The sequence below is a fragment of the Drosophila sulfurigaster genome, chromosome 2R (genome assembly GCF_023558435.1).
Source record: "Drosophila sulfurigaster albostrigata strain 15112-1811.04 chromosome 2R, ASM2355843v2, whole genome shotgun sequence".
In the NCBI taxonomy this organism is placed as follows: Eukaryota; Metazoa; Arthropoda; class Insecta; order Diptera; family Drosophilidae; genus Drosophila; species Drosophila sulfurigaster.
Genome location: NC_084882.1, coordinates 27,987,027 through 28,005,610, shown reverse-complemented (window position 1 = coordinate 28,005,610; position 18,584 = coordinate 27,987,027). Strand labels below are relative to the sequence as shown.

At 43.4% G+C, this 18,584-nt stretch overlaps 2 protein-coding genes across 5 annotated transcripts in view; both read left to right on the top strand.

The window, feature by feature from the left end:
* The window catches only part of LOC133836011 (cytotoxic granule associated RNA binding protein TIA1), a 77,084-nt gene that overhangs the window by 11,575 nt on the left and 46,925 nt on the right, over positions 1-18,584 (top strand). For all 3 annotated transcript variants that reach the window (XM_062266262.1, XM_062266265.1, XM_062266263.1), the window contains exon 2: positions 15,852-16,026. In XM_062266262.1, the coding sequence (XP_062122246.1) occupies positions 15,852-16,026 (175 nt within the window). The remainder of the gene's footprint in view (positions 1-15,851; positions 16,027-18,584) is intronic.
* LOC133836008 (DNA-directed RNA polymerase II subunit RPB1-like) lies at positions 82-6,230 on the top strand. 2 transcript variants are annotated; one of them, XM_062266256.1, is made up of 2 exons: positions 82-5,659; positions 5,819-6,230. In XM_062266256.1, exons 1-2 carry the CDS (start codon positions 252-254, stop codon positions 6,087-6,089), a joined length of 5,679 nt encoding a protein of 1,892 aa, XP_062122240.1. In that variant the 5' UTR covers positions 82-251; the 3' UTR covers positions 6,090-6,230. The 2 variants fall into 2 exon arrangements, with proteins under 2 accessions (XP_062122240.1, XP_062122239.1); XM_062266255.1 differs by having other exon boundaries at positions 82-6,230.

The following is an 18,584-nucleotide window of genomic DNA, read 5'->3' as shown; positions in this document are numbered from 1 at the left end:
ACAACAATTTTTTATTTCTAATCAAAGTAAGCCAGTTTCATCGTTTCGTTGCCTGCATTCCAAAAAACAACGGAATGATTCTCAATTAAACCGTGTTTCGTGCTGTATTAATCTGAAATATTTGAGCTTACGATTTATTTTATTTTAATTTTTTGAAGAACGCGAGAGAAAATTAATTTTTGACGTGACAAATTATTAAAAAAAACTTGGCAACTTCTATCTCAATTCTAAGTGTGTGATTCGTATTAATAATGAGCAACACCTCGGACTCCAAGGCGCCAGTGCGTCAAGTGCGTCGTGTGCAGTTTGGTATTTTGTCACCCGATGAAATACGCCGCATGTCGGTGACCGAAGGTGGTCTGATGTTTGCCGAGACAATGTCCGGTGGCCGTCCCAAGCTTGGTGGCCTCATGGATCCGCGTCAGGGCGTCCTTGATCGCAATACACGTTGTCAGACTTGTTCGGGCAACATGACCGAGTGTCCCGGACATTTCGGGCACATTGAGCTGACCAAGCCTGTGTTTCACATTGGCTTTATTACGAAGACGATCAAGATACTGCGCTGCGTGTGCTTTTACTGCTCCAAGATGCTTGTGTCGCCACACAATCCCAAGATCAAGGAAATTGTCATCAAGTCGAAGGGACAACCGCGCAAGCGTTTTGCCCACATCTACGAGTTGTGCAAGGGTAAAAGTATTTGCGAGGGTGGCGGCGAAATGGAAGTGAATCGCGATAATACGGCGATGCCGAACAACCAGACTGGACACGATGGCTGTGGACACTATCAACCCATAATACGCCGCTCAGGACTGGATCTCACTGCCGAGTGGAAGCATGTCAACGAAGACACGCAGGAGAAAAAGATGCAATTGTCGGCCGAGCGCGTTTGGGAGATACTTAGGCATATCACCGACGAGGAGTGTTTCGTGCTAGGCATGGATCCTAAGTACGCGCGTCCCGACTGGATGATTGTCAGTGTGTTGCCTGTGCCACCGTTGGCCGTGCGTCCCACAGTCGTTATGTTCGGTTCGGCCAGGAATAAAGACGATTTAACGCATAACCTGGCGGACATCATTAAGGCGAACAATCAGCTGAAGAAGAACGAGTCAACGGGAGCTGCTCCGCATGTCATACTCGATAGCATCAAGATGTTGCAGTTCCACGTGGCCACGCTGGTGGACAACGAAATGCCCGGGATGCCTCGTGCTATGCAAAAGTCCGGCAAACCGCTCAAAGCGCTAAAGGCTCGCCTTAAGGGCAAGGAGGGTCGCATACGCGGAAATTTAATGGGCAAACGTGTGGACTTCTCGGCACGCACCGTCATCACCCCGGATCCCAACTTGCGCATCGATCAAGTGGGCGTACCGCGTTCTATTGCCCAGAATCTCACCTTCCCCGAGCTGGTGACGCCTTTCAACGTGGATCGACTGCAGGAGATGGTGCAACGTGGTCATTCCCAATATCCGGGTGCCAAGTATATTATACGCGACAACGGCGATCGAATCGATTTACGTTTCCATCCCAAGAAATCGGATCTGCATCTGCAGATCGGCTACAAGGTGGAGCGACATTTGCGCGACGACGATCTGGTCATCTTTAATCGCCAGCCAACGCTGCACAAGATGAGCATGATGGGACATCGTGTCAAGGTACTGCCCTGGTCCACATTTCGCATGAATCTCTCCTGCACCTCGCCCTACAACGCTGACTTTGATGGCGACGAGATGAATCTACATGTCCCACAATCGATGGAGACGCGTGCCGAAGTGGAGAACATACACATTACGCCGCGACAGATTATTACACCGCAGGCGAACAAACCCGTCATGGGCATTGTGCAAGACACATTGACAGCGGTGCGTAAGATGACCAAGCGGGATGTGTTCCTCACCCATGAGCAGATGATGAATTTGCTCATGTTTCTGCCAACCTGGAATGGTAAAGTACCGATCCCCAGCATTCTAAAGCCGTGTCCCTTGTGGACGGGCAAACAGCTCTTCACGCTGATTATTCCCGGTAATGTAAACATGATACGTACACATTCCACGCATCCCGATGACGAAGACGACGGTCCCTACAAGTGGATATCGCCTGGCGACACCAAGGTCATGGTGGAGCATGGTGAGCTCATCATGGGCATACTTTGCAAGCGAACACTGGGTGCTTCGGCGGGTTCCCTACTGCATGTTTGTTTCCTGGAGCTGGGCCATGAAATTGCGGGTCGTTTCTATGGCAACATTCAGACGGTCATCAACAATTGGCTGCTGTACGAAGGGCATAGTATTGGTATTGGCGACACCATTGCCGATCCGCAGACCTACGCAGAGATTCTGAACACCATTCGAAAGGCCAAGGATGATGTGGTTCGTGTCATCGAGAAGGCACACAACATGTACCTGGAGCCGACGCCTGGCAACACATTGCTTCAAACGTTTGAGAACATGGTAAATCGCATCCTTAACGATGCGCGTGACAAAACCGGCGGATCTGCGAAGAAATCCTTGACCGAACACAATAATCTGAAGGCCATGGTGCTATCGGGCTCCAAGGGATCCAACATTAATATCTCACAGGTCATTGCGTGTGTGGGTCAGCAGAATGTGGAGGGCCAGAGAATACCTTATGGATTCAAGAAGCGCACGCTGCCGCATTTCATAAAAAACGATAGCGGTCCGGAGGCGCGCGGTTTCGTGGAGAACTCATATCTTGGTGGATTGACGCCATCGGAATTCTATTTTCATGCCATGGGCGGTCGTGAAGGTCTCATCGATACGGCTGTGAAGACGGCAGAAACTGGTTATATTCAGCGACGTTTGATTAAAGCGATGGAATCGGTGATGGTCAGCTATGATGGCACAGTGCGCAACTCTGTTGGACAGCTCATTCAGTTGCGCTATGGCGAAGATGGACTCTGTGGCGAGCTGGTGGAATTCCAGAACTTGCCAACGGTGAAGCTGTCGAACAAGGTGTTTGAGAAGCGCTACAAATTCGACTCGTCCAACGAGCATTACATGCGCAAGGTGTTTACGGACGAAGTCATCAAGGAGATGAGCGACAGCACTGATGCCATACAGGAACTGGAAGCGGAGTGGGATAAACTAATGTCGGATCGCGAAGATCTGCGCAGCATTTTTCCTAGTGGCGACTCGAAGGTGGTGTTACCCTGCAATCTGCAGCGCATGATCTGGAATGTACAGAAGATCTTTCATGTAAACAAGCGATTGCCAACAGATTTGTCGCCACTGCGTGTGATCAAGGGAGTTCGGGAGCTGCTCGAACGTTGTGTGATTGTGTCCGGCAAGGATCGCATCTCAAGGCAGGCGAATGAAAATGCCACACTATTGTTTCAGTGCCTCGTTCGTTCGACGCTCTGTTCCAAGTTTGTCACCGAGGAGTTTCGCCTGTCGCAAGAAGCCTTTGAGTGGCTCATAGGTGAGATTGAGACACGCTTTCAGCAGGCTCAGGCCAATCCTGGCGAAATGGTGGGCGCCTTGGCTGCGCAAAGTTTAGGCGAACCGGCCACACAAATGACTCTGAACACCTTTCATTTTGCCGGTGTCTCCTCGAAGAACGTAACGCTGGGGGTGCCAAGACTGAAGGAGATTATCAACATCTCAAAGAAACCGAAGGCGCCTTCGCTCACAGTTTTCCTCAGAGGCGGGGCAGCTCGTGATGCCGAGAAGGCAAAGAATGTGTTGTGCCGTCTGGAACATACATCGCTGCGCAAGATGACGGCCAACACAGCCATTTACTATGATCCCGATCCGAAAAATACGGTGATTCCCGAGGATCAGGAGTTTGTCGATATCTACTACGAAATGCCCGACTTTAATCCAAATCGTATTTCGCCTTGGCTGCTGCGTCTCGAACTCGATCGCAAGCGCATGACGGACAAGAAGCTGACGATGGAATTGATTGCAGAGAAGATCACAATGGGCTTTGGCGATGATCTCAATTGCATTTTCAACGATGACAATGCCGACACTCTGGTGCTGCGTATACGTATCATGAACAATGAGGATGGCAAGTTTGTGGATGACGAGGATGCTATCGATAAAATGGAAGATGACATGTTCTTGCGTTGCATCGAGGGCAACATGCTGGCGGACATGACGCTGCAGGGCATCGAGGCCATTAGCAAGGTGTACATGCATCTGCCGCAAACCGATAGCAAAAAGCGCATAATTATCACAGAATCGGGTGAGTTCAGAGCCATTGGTGAGTGGCTGCTGGAAACTGATGGCACAGCATTGATGAAAGTGCTGTCCGAGCGCGATGTGGACTCAGAACGTACATACTCGAATGATATTTGCGAAATATTCCAAGTGTTGGGCATTGAGGCTGTGCGCAAGTCTGTCGAAAAGGAGATGAACGCTGTGCTGCAGTTCTATGGCCTCTATGTTAACTATCGCCATCTGGCGTTGCTTTGCGATGTGATGACTGCCAAGGGACACTTGATGGCCATCACACGGCACGGCATCAATCGACAGGACACCGGCGCTCTGATGCGCTGCTCCTTTGAGGAAACCGTCGATGTGCTCTTGGATGCTGCGGCCCATGCCGAAAGCGATCCGATGCGAGGCGTTTCCGAAAACATCATTATGGGACAGATGCCCAAAATGGGCACCGGTTGCTTTGATCTGCTGCTGGATGCCGAGAAGTGTGTGTATGGCATTGTCGTACCGAATCTCATCGACGGCCTTGGTGGTGCCGTTAATTCTCACTTTCCTTGCGGCGCTTTCTCGCCCGGCATGTCGCCGGCCACGACACCTTGGATGCAGTGCATGTCGGCAATTTACTTGGCCACGCCTCGCCAGATGGGTACCTTAACACCGGGAGGTCTGTGTTTTTCTCCCTCAGCTGCCTCGGAGGCAGCGGCTTTTTCGCCAAGCTGGTCTCCAGCTTACGGTAGCCTATCGCCGAGTTCGCCATCAATGTCACCGTATCATGTTGATTCGCCAGCGATGTCTTCATATCACGCCAACTCGCTCGCTATGTCGCCCTTGTCTGCGATAACATCGCCCAGCTATGCAAGCGCCTCACCGAGTTTTGCATCGCCACACTATTCACCCACATCGCCACAGTTTGCAGCAACGAGTCCGAGCATTGTGACGCCCAGTTATAATCCACTGTCGACGGGCTATTCACCTTCGCCATATGGTTATTCGCCCACCTCGCCCTTGTACTCGCCCAAGTCGCCGCTGTACTCGCCAACAAGTGCGGGCAGCGGTGTGTATTCACCAATATCACCATCGTACTCGCCGACAAGTCCATCGTACTCGCCAGTGTCGCCGTCTTACTCGCCACAAGTTTATTCGCCCATATCGCCAACGTATTCAGTGTCGTCTCCGAACTTTACGCCAGTGTCGCCGCAATATTCGCCAACATCGCCATCGTACTCGCCGTCGTCGCCAAATTATAGACGCGGTGCAAAATCATACTCGCCATCGTCACCCAGTTACTTGACATCGCCCATTTATTCACCGATTTATAAATCGCCAAGTTCGTCAGGATCACCAGAATATTCGCTTACCTCGCCTAGCTACTCGCCCTCATCACCAAATTACACGCCGAATGCGCCCAATTACAAACCGAAAAAGCTCAAATATACGCCAACATCGCCAAGCTACTCGCCAACATCACCAAGTTACTCGCCAACATCGCCAATTTACTCGCCAATATCGCCGAATTACTCGTCAACATCGCCAAGCTACTCATCAACATCGCCAAGTTACTCACCAACATCGCCAAGTTACTCACCAACGTCACCAAGTTACTCGGCAACATCGCCAAGTTACTCGCCAAGTTACTCGTCAACGTCGCCAAGTTATTCGCTAACATCGCCATCCTACACGCCCAATACACAAAAATCCAAAACCAAAAAGTCGAAAAAATCGACTCGCTATTCGCCAACTAAACCAAACTACACACCTGTATCACCGACTTACAGTCCAAGTACTCCGAGCTACTCGTTGACTTCACCAATGTACTCGCCGATGACTCCATTGCAGTACAATTCCTCAAGACGGGCATCCATACATCAGGCGTATTCACCCAGCACGGCTGTGTTCACGAAAGATGAAGACTAGGTCGTCTATGAAGATGTTATTAACTTGTCAATCGGTGATGAAAATACAATATTATAATTATTTGAATTAATGATGATTTTTATAAAAAGTATTGCCTCGATTGTACAATCTTAATAAAACTACATTTGTCGCAAAACAACAGCCTGAAATTAGCTAAACTAACAAAAATTGAGATACACAAAAAAAAGAGGTTTGCAATTTGTGGGAACATGATTCGTAAGTTCATGATTGACAAACTGCTTTTAAAGAAGAGGTCAACGCTAGATAAAGGCATGGGATGAATCGACACGATATCCTGCGGCAAAGATCAACTCAAGCTTTTTTTTTCGCATGACTAATACCTCAATCAAGTTGTAGATGATGAGAGCTCATAAGTAAACATATTAATTGTACAGTCTTTATTATCAACGACTTCCTTTTTCCTATATCACCTATATAAATAAAATCCAATTATTTAAATTCTTCATGTTTTTTGTTAATGATTTTATTTGACACCAAATTATTTTAATTGAAACAAATGATGTACATAAATAATATCGCAAACAACAACCCAATATTAACAGCAACTCACGAATAGAGTATTCTTATCAACATGTCGAGGTAATCTTGAAAACCAAATGAACTACATGAACTAAATTTAAAATACAACTAATCATAGTGTTGTCAACATGCAGATTTAATTTAAAAAAAAACAGCTAAGAAGACACATATTTAACCATGTTGGTCAAACGTCCAATCTGTAGGATGGTATGGTAAGGGAATATATTTCGAATAATCGAAATTTAGGATTCTGGGTGCCACATAGCCGCCATATCCGGGAGTGCCTTTATAGAAGAGGCCAATGCCAGACAAAGGCATCGGAACAAGCGACACTACATCCTGTATATCAATAAAGGGAATTGTCGTCTGTGCTGCATCCTTGTCTAAGTGTTGGAACTCGCCAAATTCCGTCATTGGTTCCGAGCTGACTTTAGATCGTGTCGGCACATCCAAATTGTGTAGATTCACTTTTGTTCGGTTAGTATTTATTTTCCATTGCCAATACTCCTCGTTGGCTTTCATAATCGAATTGAGTGAAATGCACTTGAAGATTCAGATGATCAACCAACGTTCCGAAAGCTACGCCAGTTACTATAACGGTTGGGTCTCTTTGGTGGGAAATTTGATCCAGATTTAAGGCGCGATTCGCGTAGCTAAGCACATGATAATCTGTTCCCGCTTCAACATTGGGATCCGTAAGCTCGTAATCATCAACGGGTTTCCACTCCAGTGTTGATTCATCGATGCCGCCGCGGGGCAACAACAGTCCCTGTTGAATCTGCAAATGGAATATGCGATTCTTCTTTATGAACCTCACACCCGTGACCACCTTGTTGTCTGCGATGGTATGGTAATGGAATATATTTCGAATAATCGAAATTTAGAATTCTCAAAGCAGACGTATTTATTGTCTGTGCCACAAAGCCGCCATATCCGGGAGTGCCTTTATAGAAGAGGCCAATGCCAGACAAAGGCATCGGAACAAGCGACACTACATCCTGTATATCAATAAAGGGAATTGTCGTCTGTGCTGCATCCTTGTCTATTCCAGTGTTGGTAAACTCTATATACTCGCCAAATTCCGTCATTGGTTCCGAGCTGACTTTAGATCGTGTCGGCACATCCAAATTGTGTAGATTCACTTTTGTTCGGTTAGTATTTATTTTCCATTGCCAATACTCCTCGTTGGCAATTAATTCTCCCTTTTCATAATCGAATTGAGTGAAATGCACTTGAAGATTCAGATGATTACGCCAACGTTCCGAAAGCTACGCCAGTAAAATTGGCGCCCAAGCGTACCCGAGCAAGAAAAACATAAATATCCCACATTCACTCGTCTATTCCATCCAAAATTCAAATAGCTTAATTATAATAGGACTGGATTTTTGAGGTTACTATAACGGTTGGGTCTCTTTGGTGGGAAATTTGATCCAGATTTAAGGCGCGATTCGCGTAGCTAAGCACATGATAATCTGTTCCCATGATTAATTTTAACATTGGGATCCTTCGTGAGTTCGTAATCATCAACGGGTTTCCACTCCAGTGTTGATTCATCGATGCCGCCGCGGGGCAACAACAGTCCCTGTTGAATCTGCAAATGGAATATGCGATTCTTCTTCACGAACCTCACACCCGTGACCTGATGGAAGAATTAACATCTTTTATACCTTGTTGTCTGCGATGTCCGACTTAGTTTTACGAAGATTAAAGTAGCGATCAGAGTTGAACTTTTGATCACATAGACAGAAACAATAGTCGCAATTGTAGATGAGCCAGATTTAGATTTGATGGATAAGATCTCTTCCTTTGACGCTTTCCACTTTATGAATTCTATGCTGACAATCCTTTCGTTCTCCGAAGCAAACCCGTCCATTGTCATATTCAATGTACTCATAGCGACGAGTGCTGTTTCTGTTATGGATGTGGCCTGCGATTGACACACTGCATGTCAAGAATCCCAAGTCGTCCGATATTGAGAATAAACTTGTCGCAATCAATACAAGCGAAAAGAGACATTGATTCAAATTTACTGTCGTATATGTCACCCAAGCATTGAGGTTGTTTTGAACAAAATTCATCTTTGTCGTAGCAATCCTCATAGATTGCGTGCTTGTGGTGAGAGCAACTTTCTTCGCAGCTTCCATCTTTATTTAGATTCACAACGTTCTCAACGTAGCCTATAATGAGATTTGTTATCTCGTCGTAAGTCACTTTGGCAATGTGCTTCGGGGATCATTGCGCCAAAGTAACAAGGCGAGATGCTTATCCACTACCACATATAGACGGCATACTAAGTAGATTGCCGCCAGCTAGTTTTATTACGGGATTGGATATGAAGCAGCGCACTTTTACAAATTCCAAATCGTAATTGCCATTTTCCGTTCTCCTCCTCCGTAGTTGATCTTATCGGATGAATCGACTACTCCTTTCGTAATTAACATTTATCGCCAGCAATTCGATGAGCTACCAACGAGTACTGGATGGTATCGACGATTTGTCGAAAATTATGCCACCATTAGTTTTCCACTGACTGAGTTGTTGAAAGGGAAGAAAACGATTAGTTGGAATGAAGATGCCAACAAAGCTTTTATTGCACTCAAGAATTGTCTGCCTTCAATTCGTATAGCGCTCGGTCTATATACAATCCGTAGACATAATGTTGTGGAAAGAATTGCAGTTGGTACATCTGACTTCGGTAGTAAACATTATACACAGACGAGGTTCTGAGAACGTGGTTGCCGACGCTTTTCACGTCGAATTGTTTGTAATTTGGCTGAGATGAATACTTAACCACTCCGGGTATAAACGAACAGATTTTAACAAAGGCAGTGAATAAAATTGTTTATCATTAATTGTTTTTTCCATCAAAGTGTAATGTGGAGTAGTGTAACCAGGCTATGACATCGGGCCTCAGTCTTGATTTGTTAGGTCCATATGATTTGAGTCCGGAAACATAGGATTGTTAGTCCTAGTAGACCACCATACCAAATTTCATTTTCTTTCTCCACTTAAGAAGTTTACGGCTCCCAGAATTTGTAGTTATCTTTGCAAGTCTTTAACCACTGGTGGAAGGAACTTGGACTATTCGAGCCATTTCGTAGACAATACTTTCAATTGGGATGATGTTTATAAGCAACCATGCATCGAAGCACTGGTTACTCTTTACTATATGATCTTAAATGGAAAAGATTATACTTTGCTTCAACAGAGCTATTGATTTTCCTCGAAACGAAAAATAAAATTCAAGTTCATGAAGAGAATGCCAATAGGTACAACTTAAGAAGCAGAAATGTTCAACTAAATACTGGTGACGTAGTTTTTGCCAGGAATTTCACTCAAAGTAATGCTGGAAAAAGATTTAGTTCAAAGTTGGTTGATCACGTACTAGTTAAGCTAATGCTCAATTAAGGCGAAGATGTTGCCATTATCAGTGACTTTGCTTTTTTTTCTGTTCTAAATATTGACGCACCCTCGTCATCTCACATCTGCACTTGCTTATCACTGTGCTCTTGCAAAATACCATCGGTGCAGTGGAGTACAGTCGAAAGTGAAGCGAGCTTAATTAGCCAAAAGCAATTAGTCAAAGCAGACGTATTTATTGTCTGTCGGCCACCGAATTTTATAATCCCACGTGAATCTGCGAATTATATAATCTGGCAGTGGAAAAATACCAGATCGACCCCAAGTGAGAATATATGTGAGGATGTCTATATATAAATAAATATATAAACAGTGCAGTGATAAATTTCATAATTAATACAGGCATAGAATCCCCAGAAAAGAGCTCGGCACTGGCGGCTAATGGTCCATTCAACCTCTATTACAACAGATGCCCTAGGAACAACTATATATTGGGTGCACAAAGTCGGAGATCACAACCAGACTGCCCAACGGAGCAAAAGACTGTGAACCGTCCCCGACCCGAGATCACGGCCAAGTTTGATTTGAATATTAGCATTACGCCTGAAAACCAAGAATACACTGGATGAGTAGTGCATAGTACAACAACAGTACCACAATCCACAATGCAACAACAATAAGTTCATTTATATTGTATCAATCTTTCTGCATGCTGCTATGATTTGCTGAGAAGTTTCACGAATTACATCGTCTGTATCTTCTAGTTATTTTGTATTAAATTTGTAAACGTAAAATTAATAATTCTAATGAAAAATTGTTGAGGCATACTCGTGGATACGAAAAAAAAAAATGAAAGAATTCTAATTTTGGTACATTTATATTAATTATTTAATCAAGAAATAGACAACCGTTTCCGACGACAATCAAATGATTATATAAATGTGATTGTTAATCAAATGAAATTATCACGAGTACGTCTCAGACTTGAATTAATTTTGTAAATATTAGTAATCATATCACATATGTATGTAACAAACGGAGTATCATGAATTCTTTATTAATTAAAATTTCACATGAAGTGATTAATGAAATAATGTTTTGCTAATTTTGCTTAATATGGTCTGTCGAGTAAACGAAGGGAAGATGTCGAATATATAGAAAACTTAAATATAATTTAAAGTGTAACTTATAAAAAATCGAAAGTTACCATGGTCGGGAGGGTGGAGATGAGGAACTCAACATCTAGATTCCTCTACAGGTAATTTCAGAAGAAAACTCCACTAAATCGGCGCGAAAACTCGTTCTTTTGAATCTATCCGTCTGCGTATTAACTATTTGCATGTGTTAGCGTTTCGAGTGAGGAAGAACCCCGACCAATCCGACGAGCTAGAACCGAGCATAGCAAGAATACGCAACCTACCAAGCTCGATCACGGACAATCAGTGCCTTCTAAAGCCTGATAAGGTTTTGGTACACTACACGATCAGAGTTGAACTTTTGATCACATAGGCAGAAACAATAGTCGCAATTGTAGATGAGCCATCTCTTCCAGCTTTCCACTTTCTGAATTCTATTCTGACAATCCTTTCGTTCTCCGAATACGCGTCCATTGTCGTATTCAATGTACTCATAGCGACGGGTGCTGTTTCCCTGCGATTGACACACATTCATGTCTTCGTCGACAAACTGACAGTCGTATATGTCACCCAAGCATTGAGGTTGTTTTGAACAAAATTCATCTTTGTCGTAGCAATCCTCATAGATTGCGTGCTTGTGGTGAGAGCAACTTTCTTCGCAGCTTCCATCTTTATTTAGATTCACAACGTTCTCAACGTAGCCTATAATGAGATTTGTTATCTCGTCGTAAGTAACTTTGGCAATGTGCTTCGGGGGATCATTGCGCCAAAGTCGGGCATCCATGTATTCAAGCGCATTTTTAAATAAATAGTAATTATTTTCCGTTCTCCTCCTGTAGTTGAATCGAAATGACATCCTTTCGTAATTAACATTTTCGCCAGCAATTCGATGAGCTACCAACGAGTACTCTATCAGAATATATGCCTTCAATTCGTATAGCGCTCGGTCTATATACAATCCGTAGACATAATGTTGTGGAAAGAATTGCAGTTGGTACATCTGTTCGGTAGTAAACATATACTTAACCGATTTTCCGAATTGTTTGTAATTTGGTTGAGATATAACCACTCCGGAATAAAATTTGTTATTTAATTTTTTTCCAGGAGTAGTGTAACCAGGCCGGGCCTCAGTAAATGATTTGAGTGTGGAGATATCGTAGCTTTGCAAGTTTTCCACTGGTGGAAGGAACTTGGACATTCGAGCCATTTCGTAGACAATACTTTCAATTGGATGTTTATAAGTTCCCTCTTTACTATAATCAACAACAGAGCTGTTGATTTTCCTCGAAACGTTTGCATAGCGCTGTTCGAGTTGATCAACTCGTAAGCTAATGCTTTTAAGATGTTCTAGTACTTTGCTTTGATTTTCGTTTACATTAGTTGTGTTATTCGTTTCCTCAATTAATTTGCCAACATCTGATTGCACAAAATCGAACATCTCCTGTGCATCGGTAATAAATCCAAGAGTCAGCGGCTTTCCTTCAGATGGGATAGTCTGACTGCATTGAATGAAGATCGGCAACATTAGCAGCAACTGGAGCGACAGCTCCAACCGGAACAGTTGCATGGCACGCGAGTATTTGAATTGTTCTTTAATCAAGAACCGTTTCCGACGACAATCAAAATGAAACTAATCTGAATCTGAGAGTAGCGAAATTGGTCGTCAGAATATGATGTCTATAAATAAATAATAATGCCAGCAAAGATCAACGCAATCTATTTGCCATTTTTTTTTTGTGACACAAAATAAAACCGGAATTGGAATCGTCGCAATTTAGGGTGATATACAGATGTAGAAATTTTTAAAAATCTGAATAGCATTCTAATCCATTGAAATAAGACTTAAGAATATTATTATTTAATTTTAATATGGAGAAATGTGGCGTCACAAAAAACTTCTAGGCATCAAGTAGTCTGACATTATGGTAATTTAGTACTGCGTCACGAAATTTTAAATTGAGGTCATTTAAACATTCAAGCGTTATCAGCTTTTGAAAGAAAGTGACGTCTTCAATGAGTAAACTTTTTGAGGAAGAGAATCTACAGAGAGTAGAAAAATCGCCGATTACAAAAATATTCATAAGCACGTGAGCAACTTTCAGGCGAGTTTGAGAAATTCTTATGTAAATAACAATGAGAAAGCGAGTTAGAATTACAGTCCTTTAATTGGTATTAAAATAAACCATTACATTTAAAAGTCGTGGAAATATACCAAATAAGAATATTAATAAGTTTTCGAATTTGGACTACATTTATATAATAAAAAAACTTCAAATTTTGGCGATGTAACAATCTTATGGTCAGAAATACCAACCGCATCTTTTATATACTTCCTGTTTACAGACAGCTTTAAAAATACATAATAAATAGTACTTATATAAAATGTTAAAGGTTGACAGGTTGGTAGCAAATATCGAAATATTAATAAATATGAAATGAGTGCCGCGTCGTTAGATCTCAGATAATCCAAAGCATAGGAACAACAACGCCCCTTTCAACGATTAAGACTGTGTTGGAGTTATGTGAATGTGCTTAATGTCGTTAACAATTCTATTTCAACTGTGTGTCTCATATCCCTTTGCTAAGCCAACTACTAATCATGACCCTTTGCGGTCGACACGTGGCGAGGAAAAACTAAAAATTACAACCACAAACTGAAAATGGCCTACGAGAGCGAGTAGAATGTCTGTCTGGTGGACTGTGTCCGAGTTGATCTCGCTACCCTATTTTGAACATAACTTAATGCCTACTTCAAGCTGAGCTCTGGGCTCAAATCCTTTAAGTGCCATTCGGCGAGCAGCAGCCGAACATAAACGCATTCGTTGGTTAGATTTTGTTTGGTGTTGTTTTATACCCGCTACCCATAGGGTAGAAGGGTATTATAACTTTGTGCCGAGAGGAAATGTATGTAACAGGTAGAAGGAGGCATCTCCGACCCTATAAAGTATATATATTCTTGATCAGCGTCAACAGCCGAGACGATCTAGCCACGTCCGTCTGTCCGTCTGTGTGTCTGTCCGTCTGTGTGTCCGTCCGTCTGTCCGTATGAACACCTAGATCTCAGAGACTATAAGAGATAGAACTATAATTTTTTTTCGACAGCATTTGTTATGTTTGCACGCAGATCAAGTTTGTTTCAAATTTTTGCCACGCCCACTTCCGCCCCGCAAATCAAAAAATCGAATAACAAGCGTAAATTTAAAGCTAGAGTAGAGAATTTTGGTATATACTATAATTACTATAGTAGTTATGATTCCTGAAAATTTGGTTGCGATCAAATAAAATTGTCGAAGTTATTAAAGAAATACTTTTATATGGGCAAAACGCCTACTTACTAGGGGTCTTAGTTGCTTTGGCTGACAATCTGGTATATTGAGCTGTCTATGGTATATTTTAAATGCGGTACTATATCGATATACCACATATACCATTTGGTATTTTTAGTATTTTTGCAGTATATTTGGTATATTTTGAGAATAATACCGAAAAATACATTTCTTTTATTCAAAATGGGTAGCGGGTATATCACAGTCGAGTACACTCGACTGTAGCTTTCTTACTTGTTGTTGTTGTTGTTGTTGCTGCTGTTTTATTTTTCAAATGTTTTTTATGCTTTTGGATTTGCACATTTGGACACTACTTAATTATGTTGTTAGTCCCTTTTATGTCACAATTTTCATTTCGCAACATCAAATAAACTAAATGTCCTCTGATGGGGGCGGTCAAGGGAAATATGTGGAAGCAAAAAAAAGAGACTACCAGCGAGTCATGTGTGTGTGTGTGTGTGTGCTTGTAATGTTGTTCTAGTTGTTGTTATCAACCGCAATTGTCGTGGCAAAGGTAAACAAAACTGCGTATATGACCGGGCTGCTAACTACATTGGCCATTGGCTGCAGCCCAGAGGGTTGTCCAAGGGGTTTTTGTTTTTTTTTTGTTGTGTGCTGCTGTTGTTTTGTTGTCAGCGGGAGGCGGAACAAATGTGCCTATTTGTAGCCCCAATGCCATTGTCTCTATAGCTGTGTGTGAGTGTGTGTGTGGCTAGTCGCTATAAAATTCTGTACGAAATGACCATTTGGACTTTTAATATGCTCGAGTAATGTCTGCATTAACAGAATTCATTTGCTGGACATGGACAGAGCATTGCCCCCTGTTCCCAATTCACCAATTCCCTGGGACGGTCACCCGGTAGCAAGGCTTTAATGCGACTATGTATCTCCCCCCTCGTTTTCCGTGTCTGTGTGTGTGTGTGGGGCACAAACAAATTTATGTCGTGCTACTTGCTGAAATTGGATTTCTGGCAGCTTCTAGTTGCCCCTGCAGTTGTTGTTATCGCTGTTAGTGTTGTTTAGTTTCGTGCGGCAAACAAAACAAAGCAACAACACACAACAACAACAACTACAACAAAAATGAGAAAAAGAGAGTGAAGTAAAAGTAGAAGTAGCAAAGTCGCTCTGCCAAAAAGGTGAGACAGGCGAAACGCATTTATATCCATTGCTCAGTTTAGTACGTGTTATCCTTTTTCATGATTTGTTTAGCACTGCACAAGGACATTTGTCTTGCTTTTTCCTATTTTTTTTTTCTCCCCGCCTTTGGAGAGCTCGCAGTGTCCCAATTAATAATTGCCGTCTCCAAATGAAACTGACTCGAACGTGTTTTTATCCATTTATGTCTAATTTTAATATGCTATCGCTTGACTCTCTCCCTCGCCAACATTTTCCCATTGCAGACTGGCCGCTTGCCCCGCAATCTGCCCGCATTGCGTGCCATGGAAATGGCGCTGCGTACGAACACCTTTGCCACAGCAACGACAGCAACAACAACATCGGGAGATGGGCAACAACTGGCCATGGATGAGGCTGACGACAGCGACTCGGAAATGGAGTACATGATACCGTTGCACAGTGAGTACCATAGAGAGCTATATAGCCAGGTCGACCCACCCAACTGGCCAGTGGCAAATTCAATTAAAAATTTTTGAAACTCCTGCCATCTGCACGTGCAACGACGACGCCCAGCTGCTGGAGTGGGGGCAAGTAGTGGGGCAGTGGCTCAGTTACAGCTATAGCTACAGTTACAGGTGCTGTCCTGTCCTGTGATTGTCAGCTGCTGGCCTGGCCAGTTGATGTTGATGCCAGCGACAGGCATTTCAATTTACTTTTATGTCTCGTTTCGCCTTATCGCGGCGCAAATTGAAACGAAATCTTGACACAATCAGCATGCCACAAATGGCAGCAGACCTCCGAATCTGTATCTGCATCTGACTCAAACTCCAACCCAAACTCAAACTCAGATTCAGCTACAGATTCCACATACAATTAAGTTAAACTCCTGGTCATCAATTGTGTGGCTAGCTGCGGTTGCCACTAAGCATAGCGCGGCATGCCACGCATATTCTCAGCTCCCCAGCCAGCTGAGGCGCAAAGTTTGTCACGGCTTAATATATTTATGGCAGCAGAAGAAAAACAAAAAAACAAGTGCTGCAGCTCAGCATGCAGATATCCTAGACGAACTTCACAAATACTCGAATATATCCCGCATTTGACTGCAGCCTAACTCAATTACAAGCGATATACCCAGCATACAATGGGTATTTAGGAGGGAGAAAAAAAGCAAGACAACAAAAAAACTTGTCAACTTATTCAGGACTCAACTGTGTTGCTGCTGCTGCTGCTGACTTGGAAATGTTTGCTTAAGATATCAAAAAGTTTAGTTGGAAGCCAGCAGCACACGGAAGCCTGCAAATGGTTTTAAGATCTCCTTTATTCCCCTGTTTATTTATAATAATAATTTTATGATTTTATTATTACTCCTACAACAAACTACTTTTTACAAATGTCGCTTTTGTCTTGCCTTCGCCCTCTCTCTCTCTCTCGTACACATTTTGCCAAGATTTCCGCGCAAAACTTTTGCCCTCGACTTTAATGCGCCTTGCCCAACATTATTTATAGTATATAAAATATACTGAGTGCGTGTGTGTGAGATGGCAGAAGTCGAGGTTTGTAGTTGTGCTGTAACCGTATTAATGCGCCATTTACATTTCATTTTGCGCTCCGAAAAAACGAAAAGCAAAGCCAAGAGAAGAAATTCTGGATATATAAATCAGGAAAAGTTTTGCGGCGAGCCCCCAAGTGAGGGTCAAACTGTTTAGCATACTCTGAGCGTATTATGCAATAAATCAATAAAATTATATGAGATCCCCCTGATAGCTAAAATGATATTGAATTTGCTACTGTATTGCTCATTGAGCGCTACTTTGTTGAGTTATAGCAGTGTGTCAACTTAGCCGAGACATTCTCTCTGCCACATAAAAATGCAGTGCAGTCAACTGCGACGCCAGCATCGAGTGAAAGAGAGAACAACATCATCATCATCGTCATCCTTAGCAGCAGCAACAGCAGCTGTTCCAATTTTTAGCATAAATAATCCACCGGCCTCGTGCTTGTGCTGCTTTTTCCCAACCCCTTTCTTTCTTCATCCTTCGCACTTGTCAATATGAAACTGTGCTGCCTCTTTGCCACACACACCCCCCTCCGCTGCCGCCTCCCCACCCTTGAGGCCCGCATTTAGTTGCTGCTGTTGCTGGCTCAGAGCTCGCGGCTGTTGCCGTCACACGCTGCATTTTTTCGCTCACCTGAATGTTTGTTCAGTCAGAAAGTTTTGATTTATTTACGGCGCAAGTTTTACATTTTACACGACACTCGCCTCCAATTACACGCTGCTGCCGCAGTCGCTGCCGCAGTCGCAGTCGCTCTTGCTGCCTCAGTTGCTCGCAACCCTTTCGCTCAACTCTACTCATTTACACCTCAGCTGGCGTCACTTGGCGTCACGGCAACAACCCTCAATGTTGCAGCGACAACGCAACAGCAACAGCAAAAAAAAAAAAAGTGTATCGTAAAACAGAAATACTTTCCTTCAGATTTTAATCGCTCACGTGAGTTCTTTGCATGTGACAAGGGGCGGCTCTCGCCCTCTCTCTCTCTCTGTGTGTGTGTGTGTGTGCGTGTGCACGTCTTTTGCATATGTGTGCGTACGTATTTAGTAGAAAAGCGGATAATGTGTCGCCATGTTGCTATCGTTATTGTTGTGGCCGTCAACGCGGCTGCACAAAACTTCCACTACATTTTTTTGCATTTAAATGCGACCTGTAGATGGCGCTATACATTTGCGAAGTGGGCGGGGCAGGAGTGAACACGCTGGACAAGCGAACAGGCGTCACACGAAAACACTGCGAGTCGCGTTTGTCGACGAACATTGCAACTTGATAACTCGCTTATCTCGAGGCTCAGTTTGCAGACTGCGCGCTGTTCAATTGTTTGATCAAATTGCTCAAATTCACTTTAATTTATTGCACTTTTTTGTCGATGCGCAACACGAGCGAGCTTTGCTTAATTTCGTTAATTTTGGCGCATTGTGTGACCAGCTGACACGATCAATAATATGCGGGCGATTTAACTACTGT

What these genes read in the sequence shown, in the direction of transcription:
- LOC133836008 (XM_062266255.1), top strand. Translation starts at nt 252, where the DNA reads ATGAGCAACACCTCGGACTCCAAGGCGCCAGTGCGTCAAGTGCGTCGT.